Here is a 21,759-nt window from a genome sequence, read left to right on the forward strand (position 1 = left end):
GATTTCCAAAACACTGGTTTTTCACATATCAACATGTAACATGTTTATTCTAGGAGAGAATCCAGACTTCATATATATGTGTTTTGGAAAAGGAAGGAAAAGAAAAATGAAAACCAAAACTCCCCACAAAAATAACCCTTCACAAATCACTTATCATGATTTCATGATTGTGATTTACAGAAAAAAAACCCAAAAAAGTCATTGATCATGTGCTCTTTAGTCAGAAAAAAAATTAAATACCAGATCTTGTATATGGTAAAAAGGATATGTCCTAGTGTATACTAAACCAAGCAAGCAATTAAATTGAAATTTATTTATTTTTCCTCTTTCCCCCCCCAAAGGTAATCCTATGGGACAGCTCCCCATTAAATTTTAATTTCCATTATGATACTTTTAAAATCAATTTTATTGCAGCCAAACATTGTTCATATACCTGTCCATAAAATAAATTGTGATATATACACAACACTAAGTTACAGAGCATAAGTTTACAACTTTTGGAAGATTCTGTTTAACAAAATGGAAACTGAGTAACTTGAGTACTTGGAGAAAGTGAACTTCCTTATTTTGTTACAAATGTTTTTTGCCTCCCTGTACTCTAACCAGACCTAAACTGGTTTAATAAACTAACGTTACTGTGTAACATCTCACTGTTTTCTCTTATGTTCTGATTCTAGACAGAATTTTTCATATGCTTCTTCAATTTCTGGATCCATCTTGTTATCAAGATCATTAAAATACCTAAAAAAACAAAAACAAAAACCCCCACCAAAACTGTTAAGTTTACGTACAGATTTTCAGAAACAGTAAATAGGTGAAATATTTTACATAAACGTCAAGGATAAAACAGAGCTTATGGGCCCTAGGAAAAAGCAGCATAGATATGTACAAATTACTACAGTGTTTGTCACCATTTTAGATCATCTTAGGCTGTCCACAGGTTAAAAGACAGAAATATTTCCAAGATGACAGAAAAATGCAATAATGTAATACAAGCTTTCAAAAATGCAATAACACATTTGCACAGATGCATTTACAAAAAAATATTATTAGCATCATATTAGCAAAATTTTAGTTGGTTAACATCCCAGTTCAAATACTGTGTCAACTCTCTTGGTTGCACACTAGTCAGAAAAATATATTTATATAGAACACCTGTATTCCTATTTGTTGATATATGAAAGAAGGCGACCTTAGAACACCTGTATTCCTATTTGTTGATATATGAAAGAAGGCGACCTTACTTCACCTCCCTTTTGTATCTGCATTATATTACCTTCTATTACATGTTAACCAGTCTTTTGGAAAAGATCTGTCTTATTTAAGTCACAGAAAAGACTGTATCCCAACAATGATAATCAGTATTGTGCAGAGCGGAGACTAACAGAGTTTCAAAAAAATCAAGATGGGAAGTGATAGGGATCACTTAACAGCTTTTTTTTTTCTCCTCACCGTTACTGAGCAGTAACTTGAGTGTTCCCTGTTTTCTCTAGGTCCAACTGGAGTTTTCATCACCATAAACTAGGACAACAGAGTTGTAGCTTGAACATGATAGTGTATATAATTCTAAACAGCCTTAAAAGAAATCAGCAGCTATTGACTCTCATAAAGGGTGCATTAGTTTCAGGTGCACAGTTTATTACCTTCTGTGGTTTAGTCCCAAACAAGGGAATCAGCATGCACATTAAAGCAGATAACATATTTATTTTGTTTGTTCTTCCTTTCCTGTAGAAGTGTAGACTTGAGAAGAAACTCAAGAACCCTTCTCCCTGATGTCAGTCATGAGAAATAGCTGATAGAGGATCAGGATAGATTTGCCTAAGCTTTTCTTAAGCCTTCAAAGAAGGTTCCACAGTCACCTTGCATGAAGATTGACTCACAGTCTTTCACATGCCACTTTTCAGATTTGCTGTGTTTAACTGCTGTCTGTATTCATTTTGCATTTAAGTTGTTCTAAACACAACAGTTCACAAGGGTAGTTTGTTCCACAATATGATCTTGTTGATTTCTGATGACATCACTAATTTATCTTCCAAAGTTCCTGTAACTCCCCTCAGCTAGTTGCCATCTAAAAGTTTTCTAATTTACTAACAAAAACAATGATCCAGACCAGCACTCTTATCACACAAACACAACACTGAAAATGCTTTTGAGTATCAAATCATGATCTAAAAGTCCTCCTTCATCCAGTACAGAGTTCAGAGCAATTTATTTTAGACTTTCTTTCACAGATTTCCTATCAAATTCTTATAAATTGGTGTCAGAAGGTGAGACTATATTCCCATCTACTGCTTCCCCTTTGGCCATTAATTGAGAGAATACTACTTATCCTGAAGAGAAAACCTTAACAACCTTCTCCCTTTGAAAAACACTGAAAATTCTGTAATTATCTCTAGCTAGAATGAATTCAGGTTGTCTCACTACCAACACCTGAAGGTATGATGCATCATTTTGCTTGCAAATTTTTTTCTAAAATGCAGAAGAGAGTATGTTTGCATATGGGCAAAAATATATGAAGTTTAATTGCCCTACTCAGTTGGATAAATACAAAATGTTTCAAACTTGTGTGATTACAAACCAACTTACATCTGAACAAACACATAATTTCCATTGCAAAATTAAATAATAATTCTTAATTTCATTTTTTTACAAGACTGGATTCCTAAATTTGCAGTAAAAATAACTAGTGTTAAAAAAAACCCCAAAACCACCCCACAACAACTATCACTCAAAAAGAAAACATACTGATCTCCAGGTCCTGATAAAGCCACACCATTTTCTTCATAATCTGGAAACAAATCCTCTCTTTCAAGCAGTTCTTGGTATTTTTCTTGGTAATCTGCCATAGTAAAAATTAGACCCAGTAATATATTAGTCCTCTAAATTAATGTACATCTATACAGTTTGAAAATAGCCTATTTAATGAAACCATAAATGGTATGAAACATTATCGAAAAAACTCCCACTACAGTGTTTTCTCAGGACATCAATCAAACTCCAAGAATGATACCTACTTTCCCAAAGAAACAAAGGTAGTCACAGTTGTTTTTACCTCAAATGATGTTGTGCCATGTTGTGTTCAGATTATAGGAAACAAAGAAACAAATCCTTTTGCTACTAACAATGGACAAACAAAAGAGCTGTGGAAACCAAGTGCTGAGGACTATGACACAAATTCTTCTGAACTATATGAACTCAACTGCACATTCTCCATTTCAAACATTTACCTTCTTTTAACACAGAATAAGGCATGTGTTACACAAAGCCAGGAGTTCAGCTACAATTTTGTCTGTTAAATTGTATGAGTTTCAAATATTTTAAGAACAACTTTTTATGTGCTTCAACAGAACATAATTGCAACTTTTTAAAGATTGAGAAAACAGGGGACATACCCGGATCTGCTGCAGTGAAAGGAACGCCATCAGAAGTGTAAAATGTTGGTTCATTCTAAGAATAAAGTTATACGGTAAGTTATATGAGTTCAGAGACAGATGTTTGTAGCTTTTAGCAATATGATTGTCTATGAATCAAATTCATATTAAACTAAGGAACTGAAATATCAGTACATTCTTACCATAAAATAGTTAGGGTCATTTTCAGGAGTAGCTTTTGTATGTGGAGAAGTTTCATGAACTCTACCCCAGTTACTTGATCGTAGTTCCACTACTTTCAGAAGCATATGTTTCACATCTCTGAAAAAACAAAAGCAGCACAAAAGTTAGAATGATTTGTGCAAAACAATAATTGGGCTAATGGCTGGCAAATGGGGGAGGGAAAGGACTTAAACCAGACAAACAGAAAACAAACAGAAAATAAACATACACAAACATCTAATTAAGTGGAACATTAATCTCTAGTAAAAGATAAAAAACAGAACAAAACCAAAACTGAAAGAAACACTCCCCCCACAATTGCTACATGAAAGTGACCAACATACCTTACTTTTTATAAATGAAAGTTTTTAAAGAAATATTTTGGACATGGTCATTATTCTTGAAGATTTTTAAGATGTTCTGTTTAATATAAAAGCAAAACTGCAAACAAATTTATCTTCTCACCTGCTACAGTTTGCATCCAACACAACATTTTCAATTCTTTGAATCACTTCCTCCATATCATTCTTTCCTTTTTCTTTCCAGGCATCTTCTAAAACTGAGCCTGTCAACTAAAGACAAGGTATTAGGTTTTGTTGGGGATTTTTTTACTTAGTATTTTTTTTTCTCTTTTAAAGTGAATTATAAAAGTTTAAGAAACTGTCAACAAAAGAGTTTCTTTAGCAATTCATAGCATTTAGATTCATTATGTGACTACCTATTGAAGGTTCCAATCTTCGACATCTTTTTGTTGAACGGATTAATGACCACATAAATAGTTTATTTTAGACTACAGACAGTATGGTAACTCTATGTTCAATGTTGCCTAGAATTTCACAGCCACTTCCCTCATTTCAGTCTTGAAATGTGATTTTGAAACAACTTTTCAGTGATTTAATTACACTGCGAAACAGTCACATTACAACAAAATAAGTTTTTTAATATTGCAGTGATTTCTTGTAAAAAAGTGTTACATTTCATCATCTTTCTGAGACTGTGTATCAGTGGGACATGGACCATACTATTACGTGTGTCACGTCGACACAAAAATATTACAACATTCTGAATCCTGCTGAAAGGACTAACAGCATTTGTCAGATCTTAATTGCTTTAAATACATGCTATGAAAAAAGAGACCATATTTTTGCAGATGATGCCACAGGCTTACCTGATAATAACAATAGGCTAGTTAGCTTTAGAAAGACTTCAGTCAACATACCTAGAATCAGATATGCCACAGAATTTCACCTGGGTATGTGTAAAGAGGAGCCAAGAATTATCTGACCAAGCCAACTTGAGTTTTAATACATAAAATCTATGAGACTGAAACTGTTGCTGAGAGAGTGTTAGCAGCAGACAGTCTAGAACTGCTATGGATAAAAGCTTTTTCTGTTAAGAACAGGTACTTAATTCATTGCCCAATAATTGTACAGTAGGAGATAAGAGTTAAACTACAAAAAATTAATTTTCCCACTATGGTCAAACTTAACAGCAGTTCTTAATCTACTCTGCATAAATACTACATGATCTAAAAATGCTTGGAAAGGTGTCTGATGATACAAAGAAATAAAATGCAAATATAAAAGCAAGCACTTGTTTCACATTCCCAGTTTTCTACTGCGGTCCTGCATTGATCCTAGGTAATTAGATAACAACTCTAAGACAGTTTAATTAAAAATAAATATACCACAAAGCAAATAAGTGAAAAGCCTGTATCTACCACTATATTAAATTGAAAGGACAACAGGAGACATCTATTGCTTCAGTAGTGAATCCAGTGTTTGATGAGGTAGCCCAGTCTAGCTACAGATACACTTCAACATTTTTAGATACTTGGAGCTTCCCTCTTCATTCAGGACTATGATGATATATTAAAAGAAATTAAAAACCAACTTTTTTTCTTATTTAAAACTACTGTCTCACCTTGAGCAGTTTCACTGCACACATCAAATTATTATCCACAGGGTTAGAGAAGAGCACATTTAGTAATTCCCGAAGGCCTTCTTGAAGAATTTCTGCTCGTGTGACCTGTCCCTTTGTTCCTTTAATCTGCAAAATATATTTTAAAAAACAAAACCCAACTACATTTAAAAGACTTAAGTTTTAGAAATTAATTTAGTCACATTTTCTCTCTCAGATGCTGTATGATTTGGTTTGTGATTAACATAGTTGAGCTCTTCAGTTGAAAGAACACGTCAAATACCGTAACTATTTCTAGAATATAGAGTAGTATCCTTGCAATTCTGACATATACATAACAATGCTTGCCTAGCATTTTTTCATTGCTAATAAATTGCTAAGAAAAGCTGAAAAATGCCTGGCAAGTGATCCACATCATCCCAAATTCTCAGAATCCCATGCTCTTTTCCCATCCTACATTATGCATTCTCTGCAGCTGTAGAGTACCTTACTTCTAGAAGGCATTCTTTATATATTTTAAAATTAGAAAAAAATGCTTTAAAAATAAATGGTACTCCAAACTGGGCAACTTCCCCTTCCCCAAATCCTTTGGAAAGCTTCCTTTTTACTTCTAGTAAGTGAAAATTAGATTTCAAGGCCCACTTATGAATAAAAATGGAAGTGTCAGAGTTTTCTTTCCTCATGCCAGCAGAACATTTTAGTAGTGTTTGCTTAAATCAAACCTTTGAAATAATTCAGTGAAAAATATATTTTAAGGACACTACAGTAGTCAGTGAACTTACTGAACTCATGGGTATAAGAGTCAAAGAACTTTTATGTGTACATACATTTTTTTGTACATATCAGAAACAAAAAAAACTGATCTAAATACAAAATTTCATGCATAAGCCAAGGACTCAACCTTCAGAAAAAATATCTTTCAAGGTCTGCATTTTTATTGTTCACTTTGAAGATTCCCATGCCTTCCTCAAGCATTTGAAAATAGCTCCTATTAGTGGCTGAATACTGAATTACATGGGTTATTGATATCTATCTGCTTGTGCTAGGTTGTAACATTTTCTATGTTGTTTAAGTGTAGTAATCTGGTGGGTTTACCAGACAAAAACAAATACCAAAAGGTTCATTCCCAAGGCGGTTTATAGCTGGTTCTTTTTAGGTATTCTTATACTGTTTTTTAAATCTTTATATATTTCTCTTCTGATGATCTTGTCCTTTTTCGTTTATCTGTTTCTTGGACACACATTATAATTAAACTGTTCTTAAGTTCTTTTACTTTATTCCCTTTTCCCTTTAAAAAAACAAACTCAAAAAACTCACACCTTAAACGATATTCCATTTTAGTGTTTACTTAAACACAACAAAAATTAATGAATATGAATGACATACAACTTTCTTCTTACCTCTAGGTTAAGGTAAAGTTCAGCTAAGAACAACACAAAGGAATGAAATTGTTTTCGAGCAGTCTCATCTCCTTTGGCAGCTTCATCTCTGTTTTCATACTCTGTTTGGCACCTGAAAACATTAAAGCAAAAATCAAATAATCTATAGACAACCCAACATATGCAGCATGCTACTTATTTAGTAGAATGCTAAGAACTTATTCACTGCATTAGAACTATTAAATGCTGAATAGTAGGAACTTTGATATGTGAAGGAAGTGAGAGGACTTCACAAAGGATGCAGATTTTTGTTCTTCTAGGTGAGCACTGAGGTATCTGAGAAAGCAAAACGAAATAGGGAAAACTACAACATGTAAAAATTAAGACAGTTACACAGTTTATATATTAGAATATGGGTCCAGGAAGTTGAACATGGGCAGACAAACATCAACAGAAATAAAATACGTGTACTCTGAAAGATGTTTTCCCCCTTTCAGGGTGCTGCCCACATTGTTTTAGATGCCTTTACATTTATTTGATAAATTCTTTATCCTACCATTTTAAGTGACAGAAGCAAAATTTAGATATAAATGCAAACAGTTAGGATTAAGATAACATCACAGTGAGGTAATTTTTTAGTATTCAAAAACTGTGTTCTTTTAAGTTTATCATGCATTTACTCCTAAAAATAGGTGGACTAAGTGAAACTTTTAAAGTAAGAATCAAGTCTGGAGCTTAGGAAGACAAAAGTCCTTAAAGAAAAAGACTAATTTCTAAAGACTTCTGAATTATTAAAGTCTACTATTCCTTCAAGTGTCATACAGTAAGATTTAAAAGGAAATACATCCATTTAAAAAATGTTGCATTTTTGTCAACTGTGAAGTCTAATCATTATTAAACCTTAATCCCCCAAATTCTGTAGTAAGTGAAAATTGAAGAAATTTATCCTTCGTGATTTTATGCATCATAGGTGTAAAGTCAGTGAGCAAACCAACAAACTTTTCACAGCAACTCCAGCCAGAAAAGTAATTAAAGAAAAAACACAATGAAATAAGCCCTGGCAAGAGTCAAAGGACAAAGACAGTACATATACATGCAATTAGTACACATTTAAAGTTGACTACTGTGGCAGGCACTTTTTTCTCCTCTTAGGATTTTTTTATAGAGGAGCACAGAGAGAAGAAAGAGAAAACAATTTCTATTTCTGCTCCTTGTTTTTCCCATGTGGAATGTGTTTGGAGAATTGTTTACCTGGGGTGATTGCTTGATTAGATTCTGGTGAGGATTGTTTGAGCCTGATGGCAAATCAAATCCACCTGTGTCTAGACTCTCGCAAGAGGGTCACGAGTTGTGAGCGAGTTAGATATGGTAGTTAGAAAAAGTAGGTATGTAGTTTTAGTATCTCCTTTAAATAGTATATTAATGTATTATAGTATAGTTATAATAAAGAAATCATTCAACCTTCTGAACTAGAGTCAAACATCATCATTTCTTCCCACTGGGTTCACCTGCATTTACAATAGACTACCTTTTGAATTTACCCTATAACTTGGTATCAGTACAATATACTCAACTTAAAGGAGCCTACAGAATTTGGAGTCCTATTTTCATATTAAAAATATATGTGTTAGATATCTAGTATGTACCTATGCTTTAATAATCCTCAATCTAATTTTCTATTTTAAATATGCACACTATGTTAATAGTTACATACAGAAAAGGAAGACAACCTGAGAAAGCAGCAGGCTTAAAATGACACACTGATACTGACCTTTGAAGTAACAACTGCCGAAAGCTCCCACTTTGTGTACTAATGGTTAGATTATGAGATAGATAGTTACATAATCGTGCTCCCATGTAGGAAAAATTTGGGACAGATGTGGCCTTCCAAAATAAAAGTGGAAAAATAAATTATTCATAGCAGTCATGATTAGGTTATCAGGAAATATCTTTAAGAGATTTTTGAAAATCTGTCTTTAACAACAGTTGACTAGACAATTGCAGAACAGAAGATTAATAATTACTATTTCTCATGTTAATTTTTCTCTCATAAACACTTTGCTATATGCATTTCAGCACTTTGAAGTTCATTATATTGATTTTGTGGCTTTAAGAAAATAACCAGCATTGTGCCATTTGTTCTCAATTCTACTTCTCCATTGTGACCTACACCAAAGAGTATCTGAAAGTCACTTTCAAACTGTTAATAAAAAAAAAAAAAACAAAAAACCAAAACAAACCCAAGAGTAGACATTAAGACTTTTTTTAAGGACCAAACAGTGTGTTAAAATAAATATATCACCTTCATTCAGTCTAAGAGCTATTTATCCCAGATTTTTATTTTTGGGAATAAGGAACGCTCAGGGAAAGAGTACGAGAACATGGTAAGTAAAGATAAATACTTTCTCCTGTACATGCTCCAGCAAACTTCTGATTCAGATATTAAAACTGTATCAATACAGTTAATAGTTCTTGAAAAGTCCTTTTTTCTAAAACAAGTCCTGTTACTTTGAATATTTATACTTTTATAATCTAAAAACAGGTGGTGGCAACGAAATTCCACAACATAAGTTATACATTGTCTGAAAAATATTTTGCTTTGAAACTGATACTTGAAAATTCCAAGAGGTGGTAAAAGTAATTTGGAATCCATTAGTGTTTACATTCAACCTCTCTTAGAACTTAAAGTAGAACATTCCCTTATTTTGGCAATTTATTACTGCTCATTTGTTTTGAGCTCTCTTCTAACAAGACTTGAATTTGATATCATGTCTCAGATATAGTTTCAGTGAGAAGAGGCTCTGGTCTAAGTAATTTTATCAGCTCTGCCTACCCCCCCCCCCAGATGCTAAGAATTCATTAAACTTTTCCTTTGGCTTTATCATCTTTGAACATTCCTTTTACATCTATCAGTGCTACAACTTTAGTTTCCAGTAAGAGGCATATGAAATAGCTAACGAGCATTTTGGTGCTTTAGTTCAATCAGTTGCTTGGACTTGAAGAGGTGGCCCCCTTTTTATAAGGCAAAATATGTCACTTAAATTACACTTCTCTTTCCTAAGGGAAAAAAAAAAACCAAACCCAAAACCAACCTCAACCAAAAAAAAAAGCCACAAACAAACAAAAAACCCCAAAACCACCATAAAACACACAAAACAAACCACCAAAATCCCACCAAAACAAACTACCACACAGTCAAAACCAAAAACTACTTCAAACATCATCTGTATTTTTTTTAAACCATTAGCTTCCCAATCAGTTGGTCTGTATTTGTGGTTGCATCAAATACTGAAACAATGCTATCTGGGGTATTCTGACCTGGCATAGCACACAGAGACTAAATAAATAAATAAATAAATAAATCTCATATCTTACTAACCACTCATTATAGTACAATAATGTCTTTCCTGAATTATTGTTGCTTTGTAATCCCAGTTTATGTCCAAATCCAAAAAAGTCAAAATCTAAGCATGAAGGCTAGCCTACCAATACATATCTTGAGAAATTTTACTTGCTGTAACAGCAACAGTACACCATACTAACTACACAATAGTCAAGACTTCTTAAGCAATGAAGTCAGATGCTTCTCAGTTAAGGAAGGCACATCTAACCCTACCACTGGACTTGTTTTAAATAGGGGGAGAGAAAAAGAGGCAACATTAAAATACTTATCTTAAACAAGAGTCAATTTATTAAACATCTATGAAGTTTCTTCAAATAAAGTTATATGGAATATTTTCATCTTTTATTAACTTTTCTCCATGTGTCCAAATAAAGGATGAAAAAATTATGCTGCCAAACACAGCACAAGTAATCTGAATGTATAACTAAACTGTTCTTAATTAAATGTGTATCAATTCTGTATTATAGTAAGAAACTTAAGACTCTACAGTTCTTAAGACTCTACACAATACATGACAATCATGTAGGTTCTACATACCCCAGATTATTTCACAGTAAAAAAATCAGCAATATCTGCACTTAAAAGGTGCATAAAGTTTACATTCTTCAATGTAGAATTTGAAAGCAACTCAGGATAATGGGAGATACCTAATGTAATAAATAGCAAGCAGAAGTGTGACTTCATTTTCTGCAGCAAGCCCAGAAGACAGTAGCAGCAGCTCATTTGCTAAACAACACAGATTAAGCTGGTTTTTCCAATAGCTCCCCCAATTAGTACAGAGTTCAGCTCAAGGTCTCTGTCCTCGTTTCCATGACCATCAATGGGACTAGACCGAGGTACCAGCAGACTAACTTTCCTTTTTTTCTAATTATGATGTTCTGAAATAGTTATAATACCAAATTAAGAACAAAGCCTGTCAGTAAAAAAGAGCATTTCCCAAAGTAGGTATCATTTTTTTTAAATACAAAAGAACAAAAAATATCTATTATGAAGAATATTTTTGTAGGATAGAATAAAAATGTACAACTGACAGTCCCTGCTATGTAAATCCAGCAATTCAAATATAACTTCTTTAATGAACTGCTGTAATTTCAACTCTAGTATGTGATCTGAGAGATTCAAATACACAACAAAGGAAACAGAGTAAATTAGGGAAATTTATCAATCAGCCAAGTATATCTCACTTGAGCTATCATTACAGTTTATTGAGAAAAATCTTTTGCTATACATTTCAGTCTAAAAAGAAAAATTCAAACCACTAAAATACTATGTAGGCACAATGATATAACAAATAATACTAGCATGCATATCTTGCACACTAGGTAACAGAGGCATAACATCCATGTTAAGACAGAATACACAGGCTACCTGTTGATATATGAGTTCAACAAGTTCTTGCAAAGTTTCATCCGCAGTGACCCAGCCATTCACTGTTTCGGCAAAGTGCTCTATTTCAGTTTCAAAACAACCTGGTTGCTCAGCGAGGTGATTTAGAAAGTCTTGTACATATTCTGCCAAAGTCAGATAGCCATCATATTCATCTTCAAAGGAAGAATCCTATAGCAGTGAAAAAATATACCAGCTATTTAAAAGAAACCTTAAATAGTCACACTTACTATCTCCAGAAGTAACCAGAGCCCTTAGTCTTGAGTAACTCCTGATGCTCTGCATACTTGATAGTGATCTTTATTACACATTTCACTTAAACATTTTTAGCAAATATAGACCTCTGCAACAAAAAGCTCCAGTAGTCAAGAACTAGGTAACATGTTTTTATAGAGATTAAGGTCTCCCAGCAAAACACATAAAAAGACAGATTAAAAAGAAATTAGTTTGCCAAGTTGACTGTAAGATTAACTAACAAACTAACACGTAAGTATACCTGCTAAGAATAAAATTACCAAACTGAGGCTCAACACCCTTTCCTGATGCACACACAAACTTTGCTACAGCTATATGAACTGTAGAAGAAAAAATAATTGAAAATTGGAAACAAAATATTTTGAGCTTACCTAGAGTACAAAAGTGCTCCAAAATATTCAGGAGGGGGAGAAATTACAGAAATACAATACAGTATAATGTTCCCATGTATAAAATACAGGCAGGAAATAATGCATACTTTATCAATGTTTACGCTCCTGCTGATGGAACAGAAAGCTGCCCTACTGGGTTTGTGTGGCCAGGTTTTGGTAGCAGGGGGAACTGCAGAGGTAGCTTCTGTGAGAAGCTGCTGGAAGCTTCCCCCATGTCTGGCAGAGCCAACACCAACCGGCTCCAAGATGGACTTGCCACTGGCCAAGCCTGAGTCAATCAGAGATGGCAGTGATGCCTCAGGGATAACATAGTTAAGAAGAAAAAAAGTTATTGCACAGATGTAATTGGGGGCAGAGGAGAGTGAAGTGAGAATATGTGAGAGGAACAACTCTGCAGACACCAAGGTCAGTGCAGAAGGAGGGGCAGGAGGTGCTCCAGGCACTGGAGCTGATTCCCCTGCAGCCTGTGGTGAAAACCATGGTGAAACAGCTGTGCCCCTGCAGCCCAGGGAGGGCCACAGGAATACAGAGATCCACCTGCAGCTTCTGAAAGAGCCCATGCTGGAGCAGGGGATGCCTGAGAGGAGGCTGTGACTCTATGAGATGCCTGTGCTGGAGCAGGGTCCTGGCAGGGACCTACAGACCTGTGGAGAGAGGAGTCCACACTGGAGCAGGTTTCCTGGTAGGACTTGTGACCCTGTGGGGGACCCACGCTGGAGCAGGCTGTGCCTGAAGGACTGACCCTGTGTAAGAGTGACCCACGGTGGAGCAGTCTGGGGAGAGCTGTTGCCTATGGGTGGACTCACACTGGAGAAGTTCATGGAGAACTAGCTCCCATGGGAGGGACTCCATGCTGGAGCAAGGGAAAGACTGACTCCTCTCCCAGAGCAGTGGCAGGAACAATGGGCGATGAACTGACCATAACCTCCATTCCTGTCTCCCTGTGCTGATGGGGGTGGAGAAGGTAGAGCTGGGAAAGGGAGGGAAGGTGTTTTTAAGGTCTTATTTTACTTCTCATTATCCTGCTCTGATTTTGTTAGTAATAAATTCAATTAATATCTCTAATTCAAGCCTGTTTTGCTCATGGACAGTATTTGGTGAGTGATCTACTCTTGGTCCTTTCCTCAACTCATGAACATTTGTTATATTTTCTCGCCCCTGTCCAGCTGCGGAGGGGAGGGAGAGAGAGGCTTTGGTGGGTGCCTGGCATTCAGCCAGGGGCAACCCACTAATTTTGTCCATTCAAAAATGAATGTATGTAAGTCTCTAAAGTCAATGCTGTCCTGGATAATTACAATGATAGTATATGAGAGGAATAGCATAGGAAGCAACATACTTTGTGATGTAACTAGTAATAACACAGTACCAGTAATTCACCTTTTCATACTGTACAAAAGATTGTGAAAAGTATCTCATGAAATCTCAGAAGAGCAAGCAGGAACCTGAAGAGGGAACTGCTAAAGAGCTGACAATTAGTGATTCAAGACATAAGGGTAACATAGAAGATACCAGAATTCTCAACTGATCTACTATTTAATGTGAAAAAGATTTAAATATATCTACTGTAATGAAAAATCAAGCTAAAAATGGTAACTGCTTTTTCTTTACTTAGTGGACATAAATACACTGATAAGGTTTATAATTACATTCTCCCTCTCCCCACCATCCCTCCCTTAATGAGGGAATATCCTTTACTTTCTGTCTTCAAAATGCCTCATTCTTTTCTCTACTGCAAAGCAACATGGATCTATGAAAGATAAAAGCTCTGGATACAAACTGTGGAGAAAGACAGATACACATTGCTGAAAATCAAGTATTGGCATTAATTTCACAACCTGTAAAGAATGTGTGGGGGAAAATTCAGATTTTCCAAAATTCTTTAAAGACCTGTGTTGTAAGAGTATAAAACTTAAGCTAATGAGGGACACATCAATATAACAGAAGAAAAACTAGAAAGGTTTCATATGATGCTTAATTAAGTAGAATATTTGCCCAGTGAATAATACTGAAGACAAAGTTAATGTGGCCCAGCAGAAATAGGAAAAAAATTATGGATTTAAGGAAATGGTGGCAAATCATTACTCATAAGGATAAAGCCTTCAACAACCTGATCCAAGTTGATTTTGCTCTGAGTTGGGATCGGACCAGAGGAACTTCAGAGGTCTTTTCCAACTGAAATTATTCTATGATTCTAATGGTTTAGAGCTTATGAAGACAAAGAATAAAAGCTAACAAGCATCTAACTTGCTAAATATTCTATTTCTCTAAAGGAAATAAAATTTTACTAGGCAATTTCAAATAGCTCAGTAAAGGTTTTGTACAACTATTTTGGTCCACAGAACTATGACATTATTTGTGCAACAACTGCAGCTTAGTCACATACAGCACAACTAGTATCTCTTCAAACAACCTGTTTGAAAACTCTCCAGCCAAGTTGCAGGGGATGCAGCTGCTGTAGCTAGTAAAAGAAGCTGCTCTTTCTGAAAGCCATCAGGTTGTTATGAGATCCTCACTTAGTAGAGAGGAAGGCCTATTCCTCTCATCCTCACCTGATAAAAATTCACTCTTGGAGGAAACATCCTTGTTCTGCAAGGGACTCCAATCCCATTTGGTATACTAGTGTCCTCGTATTCATACTCCTCTTCCCATTTTGCAATTAAAAGACTAACCACAGAGGCTAAACTCAGCCCCACATTCATCTACCTCTACTAATTATGCAACTTCAAAGGCAGTCTAGATTTTAGTAATTATGCCAGGGAACAGAAAAAATGGGAGAGAAAAAAATTTCAAACTTTATTATATGTTGTATATTGTTAAATTAGGAGCTCTCAATACTTAAAACCTAATTAGATTTTAGTCCAGTAACTTCTAGACATAAACCCCTCATGTTTCTCACTGGGAGATTTTAAGCTTTAACAAAGGAGATAGAACCACGTACTGTATCAACTAAGTTTTGGGTTTTTATCTTCAGATTATACCTACTCAGCAAGTATACAATAGTTAATGCAAAATTAGGTATAAAGACTGTTACAGGTACAAACCTCATAAGACATGAATAGGTAATTTAATTGGCACCTTAATGTTTGACTAAAAGTATAAACCCCACTAGTGAGGCTGCTTAACCTCCTTTTGGAAATTAGTTGAAGAAAAAAAAAAAAGGAGGTGGAGGAGAAATTCCACCTAAGATAATACAAATATCACTCATAAAACTATTAATTGAGATCATTATGCCCTTCTGATAGAGTAAGTCATATTATTCTCATATATCCATGTCAGAGAACAAGTCTGATATTTCCTACTGGCAATCCAAACCTAAATTTAGTCACCAGTTCTACTGCAGATATCCACAACTTCCAATGGGATGGACAGCTGTATGCAAACAGAATCCTGTGGAAGGGGCTCACAGCTGGCCTGTGAATCAGAACAGGTTAGTGAAAGAAGAAAAGCTGATAAGAGTTGCCTTTGCTCCTGAAAGGAGCCTTACCAAGGCCGTCAGCATGGAAAGGAGGGAGAGAAAGAGAGATAAATGAGGGGCAGGTTGCTTTGCTCCAATGAATGTTGTATTGATTTATTTTGACCAATGTCTAAGTATAAACTTTGTGAAAGACTATAAAAGACAGCATGCTGTAAAATAAACAGAGAGAAGCCTTCCTAAATACAGTGTGCTCCTCAGTCTGTTATGACCATCTTGACAGTGACAGAATCCTACAGAGATCTTTCCTCCCCAAAGTCCTGGTAAAGTTTTTCTGAAAAATCTAGTATGCCTTGGATGCTGTAGCCCTTAAAGTATCTTCACAGGTAGCTGATATTTTTGAGTATCAGAACTAACTGGAGATTAAATAATCTAACAATCAAATGTTATATGGACACACATAGTAATTACAGTAATGTACAATCAAACAAGGAATCAACCAACACATTATTTCTAAAACTATAAATGTTTAATAAATAGCAAAAAACAGCATGAATTTTCAGATCTAAAAATTTCAGGGAAAATTATAAATGAAAGCTAAGTATTACTTGTAAGAAAAACTGAATTTTCTCAAAACTGCTTTGTTTCAAATTTTAAAACCCATGGTGAAAATCTGTGTAATAGTAAAGTGTGCTAAATTCCTTATTTTTATTGCAGGTGGATCCAGTTTACAAAATTAATTCAGCTATTAAAGTAAAAAAAAAAAAACCCTCCAAAAAACAACAACAAAAACTAACAAACAAAAAAATCCCCAAACTCGGTAATAGTGAAGAACTAACAAGTCTGAAACATCATTATTCTATCCCTAGTATACTCTGATTAGATTAGGGTCCCTACAACATACTTCCAAATAAATGTTCTAGGTTTTGCTACCATTTTAAGAGTTATTTTCGTTAACGGACAAGTCACTTGTATTCATAGCATATTCCTACAACATGCCTGTGTGTTTTTGCAAAACAGCTGAAAAGCAACATTGCTGGACTCAAAACTTTGTAATTATACATATGAACACTCATGCCATCCCAAATAGCATTTTTTATTTATTCATAGAAACCATGTAACATGTACTGGGGCAAAGTAGTATTTTTTCCTCCTAGATGATCCATTCACAGAAGCATGTTTGTACTGGCATTTGTCAATGGTTGTATATGATTATGGACTTTTATTATTCAGGACAGTGATTTTATTCAGTAAGCTGGTAACATCCAGATAACATCGATTTTACTGGTGAGAAAAATCCTTTCAAAATGCCAAACCACCATGTTTAGCATTCAAATCAAGTATTTTTCCCTAAGTTATTCAAAATATATTTGTTTCAGTATAATTGTTTATTATAATTTGATTGTATTTGTAAAAGCAATAGTTCCCACCTACTTATACCAGTATCAGTTTATCTGCCTGCATAACAAAAAGATATGCCAAGAATTCACATAGATCTTCCCTAGAGTAGAATTACTGTAGCAACAATATGGAAGACATGGAGAGTAGAAAATAAGTACCAACTTTTATTATGCGGTGAATGTACAATATGGATCAGAGATTACCCTTAGCCTGGCTGCAAATATATTTCATATTAGGTATGCTGCTAGGAATGAGCCCAAACCTACTTTTTGCCCTCTGGTAATACAATATCCCTGAAGGAATTAAAAGACATGTGATGGTACATAAAGTTAGGCAGTCATGGCAAATCATACCCATGGCATAGTAAATTTAGGAAAGGTAAAGGCTATGCTTAGAAAAGCTAAATTTCAAGTTTTTCCCACACTTGCTTCAAAAACCCATGCAATCTGAATAAAAATGCAGCTAAGTTTTTAATGAAAATGCAGTGCAGATATAACTATAACAGAGGTAGTTGTGAAAAAGACAGCTTACGCTGATGTTGGGTGTAATCAATAAGGAATGTAGTTATCTGGAGCAAACTTCAAGCGAAATACTAAAGGCTCTCACAGTATAACATTCACTTATCACAACATTCTGACTGCATCTCTGGAGGTTATCATCCAAATTTTTGAAATCTCTTCAGCAAATGCAGCATTCAAGTTATCTGATACACAAGAGCACAAGAAACAATGTTAAACTGAATTGGAATATACTAAGAAAAGACTAACACTCACTGCAAAGTTCTGGTTATATCCTGATGGATAAAACTCAGGTGCTTTAACAGACAATTTTGATGTTACCACAGGAGCCACAGCCATCTGAGATTCAGCCATTTCTGGTCCAGAATCAGGAACTGAAACTTTTTCTTGTGATCCAGATGGAATTCTTGCTTGTTGCAGGTGTTCTGAAAAGTTTTTGATAAATGGTTTTTGTTAATGGTTTTTCTTATAAACCACTAAATTAGTATGTATTCACACAGAGTACACAAAAACATCACTTTTTGGACTTTAAATATACTTTTATTTATAATATATATATTTTTCCTCCACGCTCAGGAGAGATGCATCCCAATAAAGAGGAAGTCAGGCAAAATTTCCAGAAGACACCTGCATGGATGAACAAGGAGCTCCTGAACAAACTCAAACACAAAAAGGAAGCCTACAGAGGGTAGAAGGGACAGGTAGCCTGAGAGGGAGACAGATTGTCCAAGCAGCCAGGGATCAGGTTAGGAGAGCAAAAGCCCTGAGAGAATTAAAACTGGCCAGGGACATCAAGGGCAACAAGAAAAGCTTCTATAGGTATGTCCTACCTGACAAATTTGGTGGCCTTCTACGATGGAGTTACAGAAGTGATGGATGAGGGAAGAGCAGCTACTACCATCTACCTGGACTTGTGCAAAGCATTTGACACTGTCCCACACAAAATCCTTGTCTCTAAACTGCAGAGACATAGATTTGACAGATGGACCACTCGGTGGATAAAGAACTGGCTGGTCACACTCAAAGAGTTCTGGTCAATGGCTTGATGTCTAAGTGGAGACTGGTGACAAGTGACCTTCCCCAGGGGTCAGTACTGGGACCAGTGCTGTTTAGCATCTTTGTTGGTGATATGGACAGTGGGATCAAGGGCACCCTCAGTAAGTTCGTTGATGACACAGAGCTGTGTGGTGCAGTCAACACGCTGGAGGGAAGGGATGCCATCCAGAGGGACCTGGAGAGGCATGAGAGATGGGCTTGTGGGAACCTCATGAAGGTCAACAAGGCCAAGTGCAAGGTCCTGCACCTGGGTTGGGGCAATCCCAAGCACAAGTACAGGCTGGGCAGAGAATGGGTTGAGAGCAGCCCTGGGGAGAAAGACTTGGGAGTGTTGGTTGACAAGAAGCTCAACATGAGCTGGTAATGTCCAGTTACAGCCCAGAAAGCCAATGCTCTCCTGGGCTATATCAAAAAAGACATGACGAGCAGGGCGAGGGAGGTGATTCTGTCGCTCTATGCTGCTCTTGTGAGACCACACCTGGAGTAATGCATCCAGTTCTGAGGTCTCCATCCAGTTCTGAGGTCTCCAACACAACAAAGATGTGGATCTGCTGGAGCAAGTCCAGAGGAGGGCCATGAAGATGATCAGAGGGCAGAAGCACCTCTGCTATGGAGATAGGTTGAGAGAGTTGGGATTGTTCAGTCTGGAGAATAGAAGGCTTTGGAGAGACCTTATGGTGGCCTTTTAGTACTTGGTGGGGGCCTCCAAAAAAGCCAGAGGGTGTGGAAGAGGTTTTACAGCAACTTCTGTGAGCCAGAGAGAAGTTTGATAAGAAGATCCATGTTTACCCCTGAAAGAATTTTCTACCAAGGTCGTTGACATAGAAACCAAGAAAGAAAGAAGGATAAATAAGAGAAACCTGCAACTGTCTATTCCAATAAGCACTCTGTCTTTCCTGACCAATGAGTAAAGCATAAACTTATGAGTTTTGTAAGAATATATAAAAAGCATGCATGCTATAATAAAACCAGGTGTGAAGCCTTCTGAAAATGGAGTGTTGCTTTGTATTGTGACCGTCTCAACTACGACAAGAGCGGGAGTTTTTAAAAGGTCATGGAAGTGATAGGATAAGGAGGAATGGCTTCAAACTGAAAGAGTAGGTTTAGATTGGATATTAGGCATAAATTCTTCCTTGTGAGGGTGGTGAGGCCCTGGCACAGGTTGCCCAGAAAAGCTGTGGCTGCCCCATCCCCGGAAGTGTTCAAGGCCAGGTTGGATGGGGCTTGGAGCAACCTGGTCTAGTGGAAGGTGTCCTGGCCCATGGCAGGAGGGTGGAACTAAATGGTCTTTAAGGTCCCTTCCAACCCAAACCATTCTATCATCCTATCCTTCAAATATATATATTTAATATGGATAAAGCTTTCACTTGAGCAAACTCTAGGCATCTTTCTACATGACAGAAAGTGAACACAATCAGTGTTCATGTGAAGATGACCAAAAAAAGGGTGAAAGAGAGCCCTCTCTTTTCCCATGAAAACATGTTTTCTAAGAGCTAACCTGAGAAACTAGTAAATTTTCTTATTATATTCTTGCTGCTTTTGGGTTTTTCTCATAGATTTTATATGTAAAGGCAAGACTCTAAAGGTCAATAAATGGAAGAAATCACTATTTTTTAACATAATCCTTAAAGACACTTAACTATCATTTTTGTACACAATTTTAAAAATTAATCCAATGAAACGGTGTTTTTTAAACCACATTTTCCAAATCCATGTTTATAAATTAGCTCCTAAATTTACTGAAAACATAATCTGGATCTACCTGAAAAAGGTAACCAACAAATAATGCTTGATGTTACTGTTGGGTTGGGTTTATTTTTTTGTCAAACCTTTAGTCCAGAGTTAGAGAATTCTTCTATAAGGGGAAGAATGAGAACATCTGTAGCCAGAAGAACAAATGGCTAAAACACATACATACAGATGTGTGGGCACAAAAAGGGAGGGAGGGACAGACAGAAAGATTGTAAGCAGGCTACAACGGTACATCATACCTTTACTTGGGCACAGGTCCATAGCTCAGAAACATGAGTGCTCATCTAAGGAAAAGTGCAGTTGCCAGGCCCCCTACGCAGCTCATCTCCATGCGGTGGCCTCTAAGCCCCTAGGTGCGTGGGGTGGGAGAAAGTACGTGTCCCCGTGGCTAGGCCGAAGGGAGGTGTGTGAGGGAAGCCCCAGGGCTCCACTCTCAGTGGGACGGCGACGGGAATGGGGGTGGGGGGTGCCGGAGCACCGAGCGAAGCAGGAGCAGGGCACTTTGCACAAAGAAGGCGAGCTCAGCGGACTTTAGGGGGCCACTCCTCGATACCTTCGGCACCGGGGGCCTCTGGAAGGGCGGGGAAGGGGCCACTGCACGGCGGCCAGTACCTGCGTTTCCGGTGCTCAGCGGCGCTGTCTTCGGAGGTCGCAACGGTTCCTGCTGCAGCAAGAGGCCGCCCGTTTTATGCTGCTTTTCGGCCGAGACTGTACTGTGGGAACCACTACCCCCAAGACAGGCCCCACCACCGCTCTCCGACGCGTCCGCGCCGCTGAGAGCAGCGCCACCTCGACCCCAGCCCCGACCAGCACCTGGAGTTCGGTCGAAACTATCCGACATACTCGGGTGGCTCAGGCGCTCATGGGAAGGAGCCAGCGACTCAATCTCGCTTCTCCGCGACCGGAGCACTTCACTTTCAGTTTCACCCCCACACACACCGCCACGATGGTCGCAACCCAGGCCGGCTCACAGCGCCCCCTCGCGACCTCTCAAGAACTGTCGCCATAGCAACCTCGGTGGCACTGAGGCCTAGCACCACCCGCCGCCGGGAGGGGGAGGAGCACGGCCCGCCAGGCGGCCAGGACTCCGGCCCGCCAGTCGCCATAGTGACCCGCAGGTTTGGGTCAGGCGTGGTATTTGTGAGAGTTGTCTCCATCAGCTCGGCTGCTCGGAGTTAAAGGCTCTTGCCTGGATGTCAGGCTGTGTAGCTGTTATAAATAGAGGCGAATAATTTGTTCAGCCTTTCAAAGGGTCAATAAGAAATTTATTGATTACAGCAAGCGATGGCAAG

General features: G+C 37.1%; 1 protein-coding gene across 3 annotated transcripts; it reads right to left on the reverse strand.

Annotated features, from left to right (window-relative positions):
• Positions 1-388: 388 nt before the first annotated feature.
• LOC128782870 (polyadenylate-binding protein-interacting protein 1-like) lies at positions 389-21,414 on the reverse strand. 3 transcript variants are annotated; one of them, XM_053933364.1, is made up of 11 exons: positions 21,080-21,414; positions 17,915-18,084; positions 11,664-11,852; positions 8,664-8,776; positions 6,914-7,025; positions 5,517-5,642; positions 4,059-4,165; positions 3,575-3,692; positions 3,393-3,447; positions 2,746-2,839; positions 389-741 (listed from the first exon to the last, which is right to left on the reverse strand). In XM_053933364.1, exons 1-11 carry the CDS (start codon positions 21,306-21,308, stop codon positions 648-650), a joined length of 1,407 nt encoding a protein of 468 aa, XP_053789339.1. In that variant the 5' UTR covers positions 21,309-21,414; the 3' UTR covers positions 389-647. The 3 variants fall into 3 exon arrangements, with proteins under 3 accessions (XP_053789339.1, XP_053789342.1, XP_053789340.1); XM_053933367.1 differs by lacking the exon at positions 21,080-21,414 and adding an exon at positions 20,707-20,729; XM_053933365.1 differs by lacking the exon at positions 2,746-2,839.
• Positions 21,415-21,759: the final 345 nt, after the last annotated feature.

This window comes from Vidua chalybeata (assembly GCF_026979565.1).
Source record: "Vidua chalybeata isolate OUT-0048 chromosome W unlocalized genomic scaffold, bVidCha1 merged haplotype SUPER_W_unloc_14, whole genome shotgun sequence".
NCBI classification, from domain to species: Eukaryota; Metazoa; Chordata; class Aves; order Passeriformes; family Viduidae; genus Vidua; species Vidua chalybeata.

Bases quoted from the DNA above. Each gene is read 5' to 3' on its own strand.
- LOC128782870 (XM_053933364.1), bottom strand. From the start codon at position 21,308: ATGTCGGATAGTTTCGACCGAACTCCAGGTGCTGGTCGGGGCTGGGGT. The intron at 4,166-5,516 runs GTGAGACAGTAG...CCTTGTCTTTAG, and splicing joins GTGCAGTGAAACTGCTCAAG to TTGACAGGCTCAGTTTTAGA. The intron at 3,448-3,574 runs GTAAGAATGTAC...CTTTATTCTTAG, and splicing joins ATGACCCTAACTATTTTATG to AATGAACCAACATTTTACAC.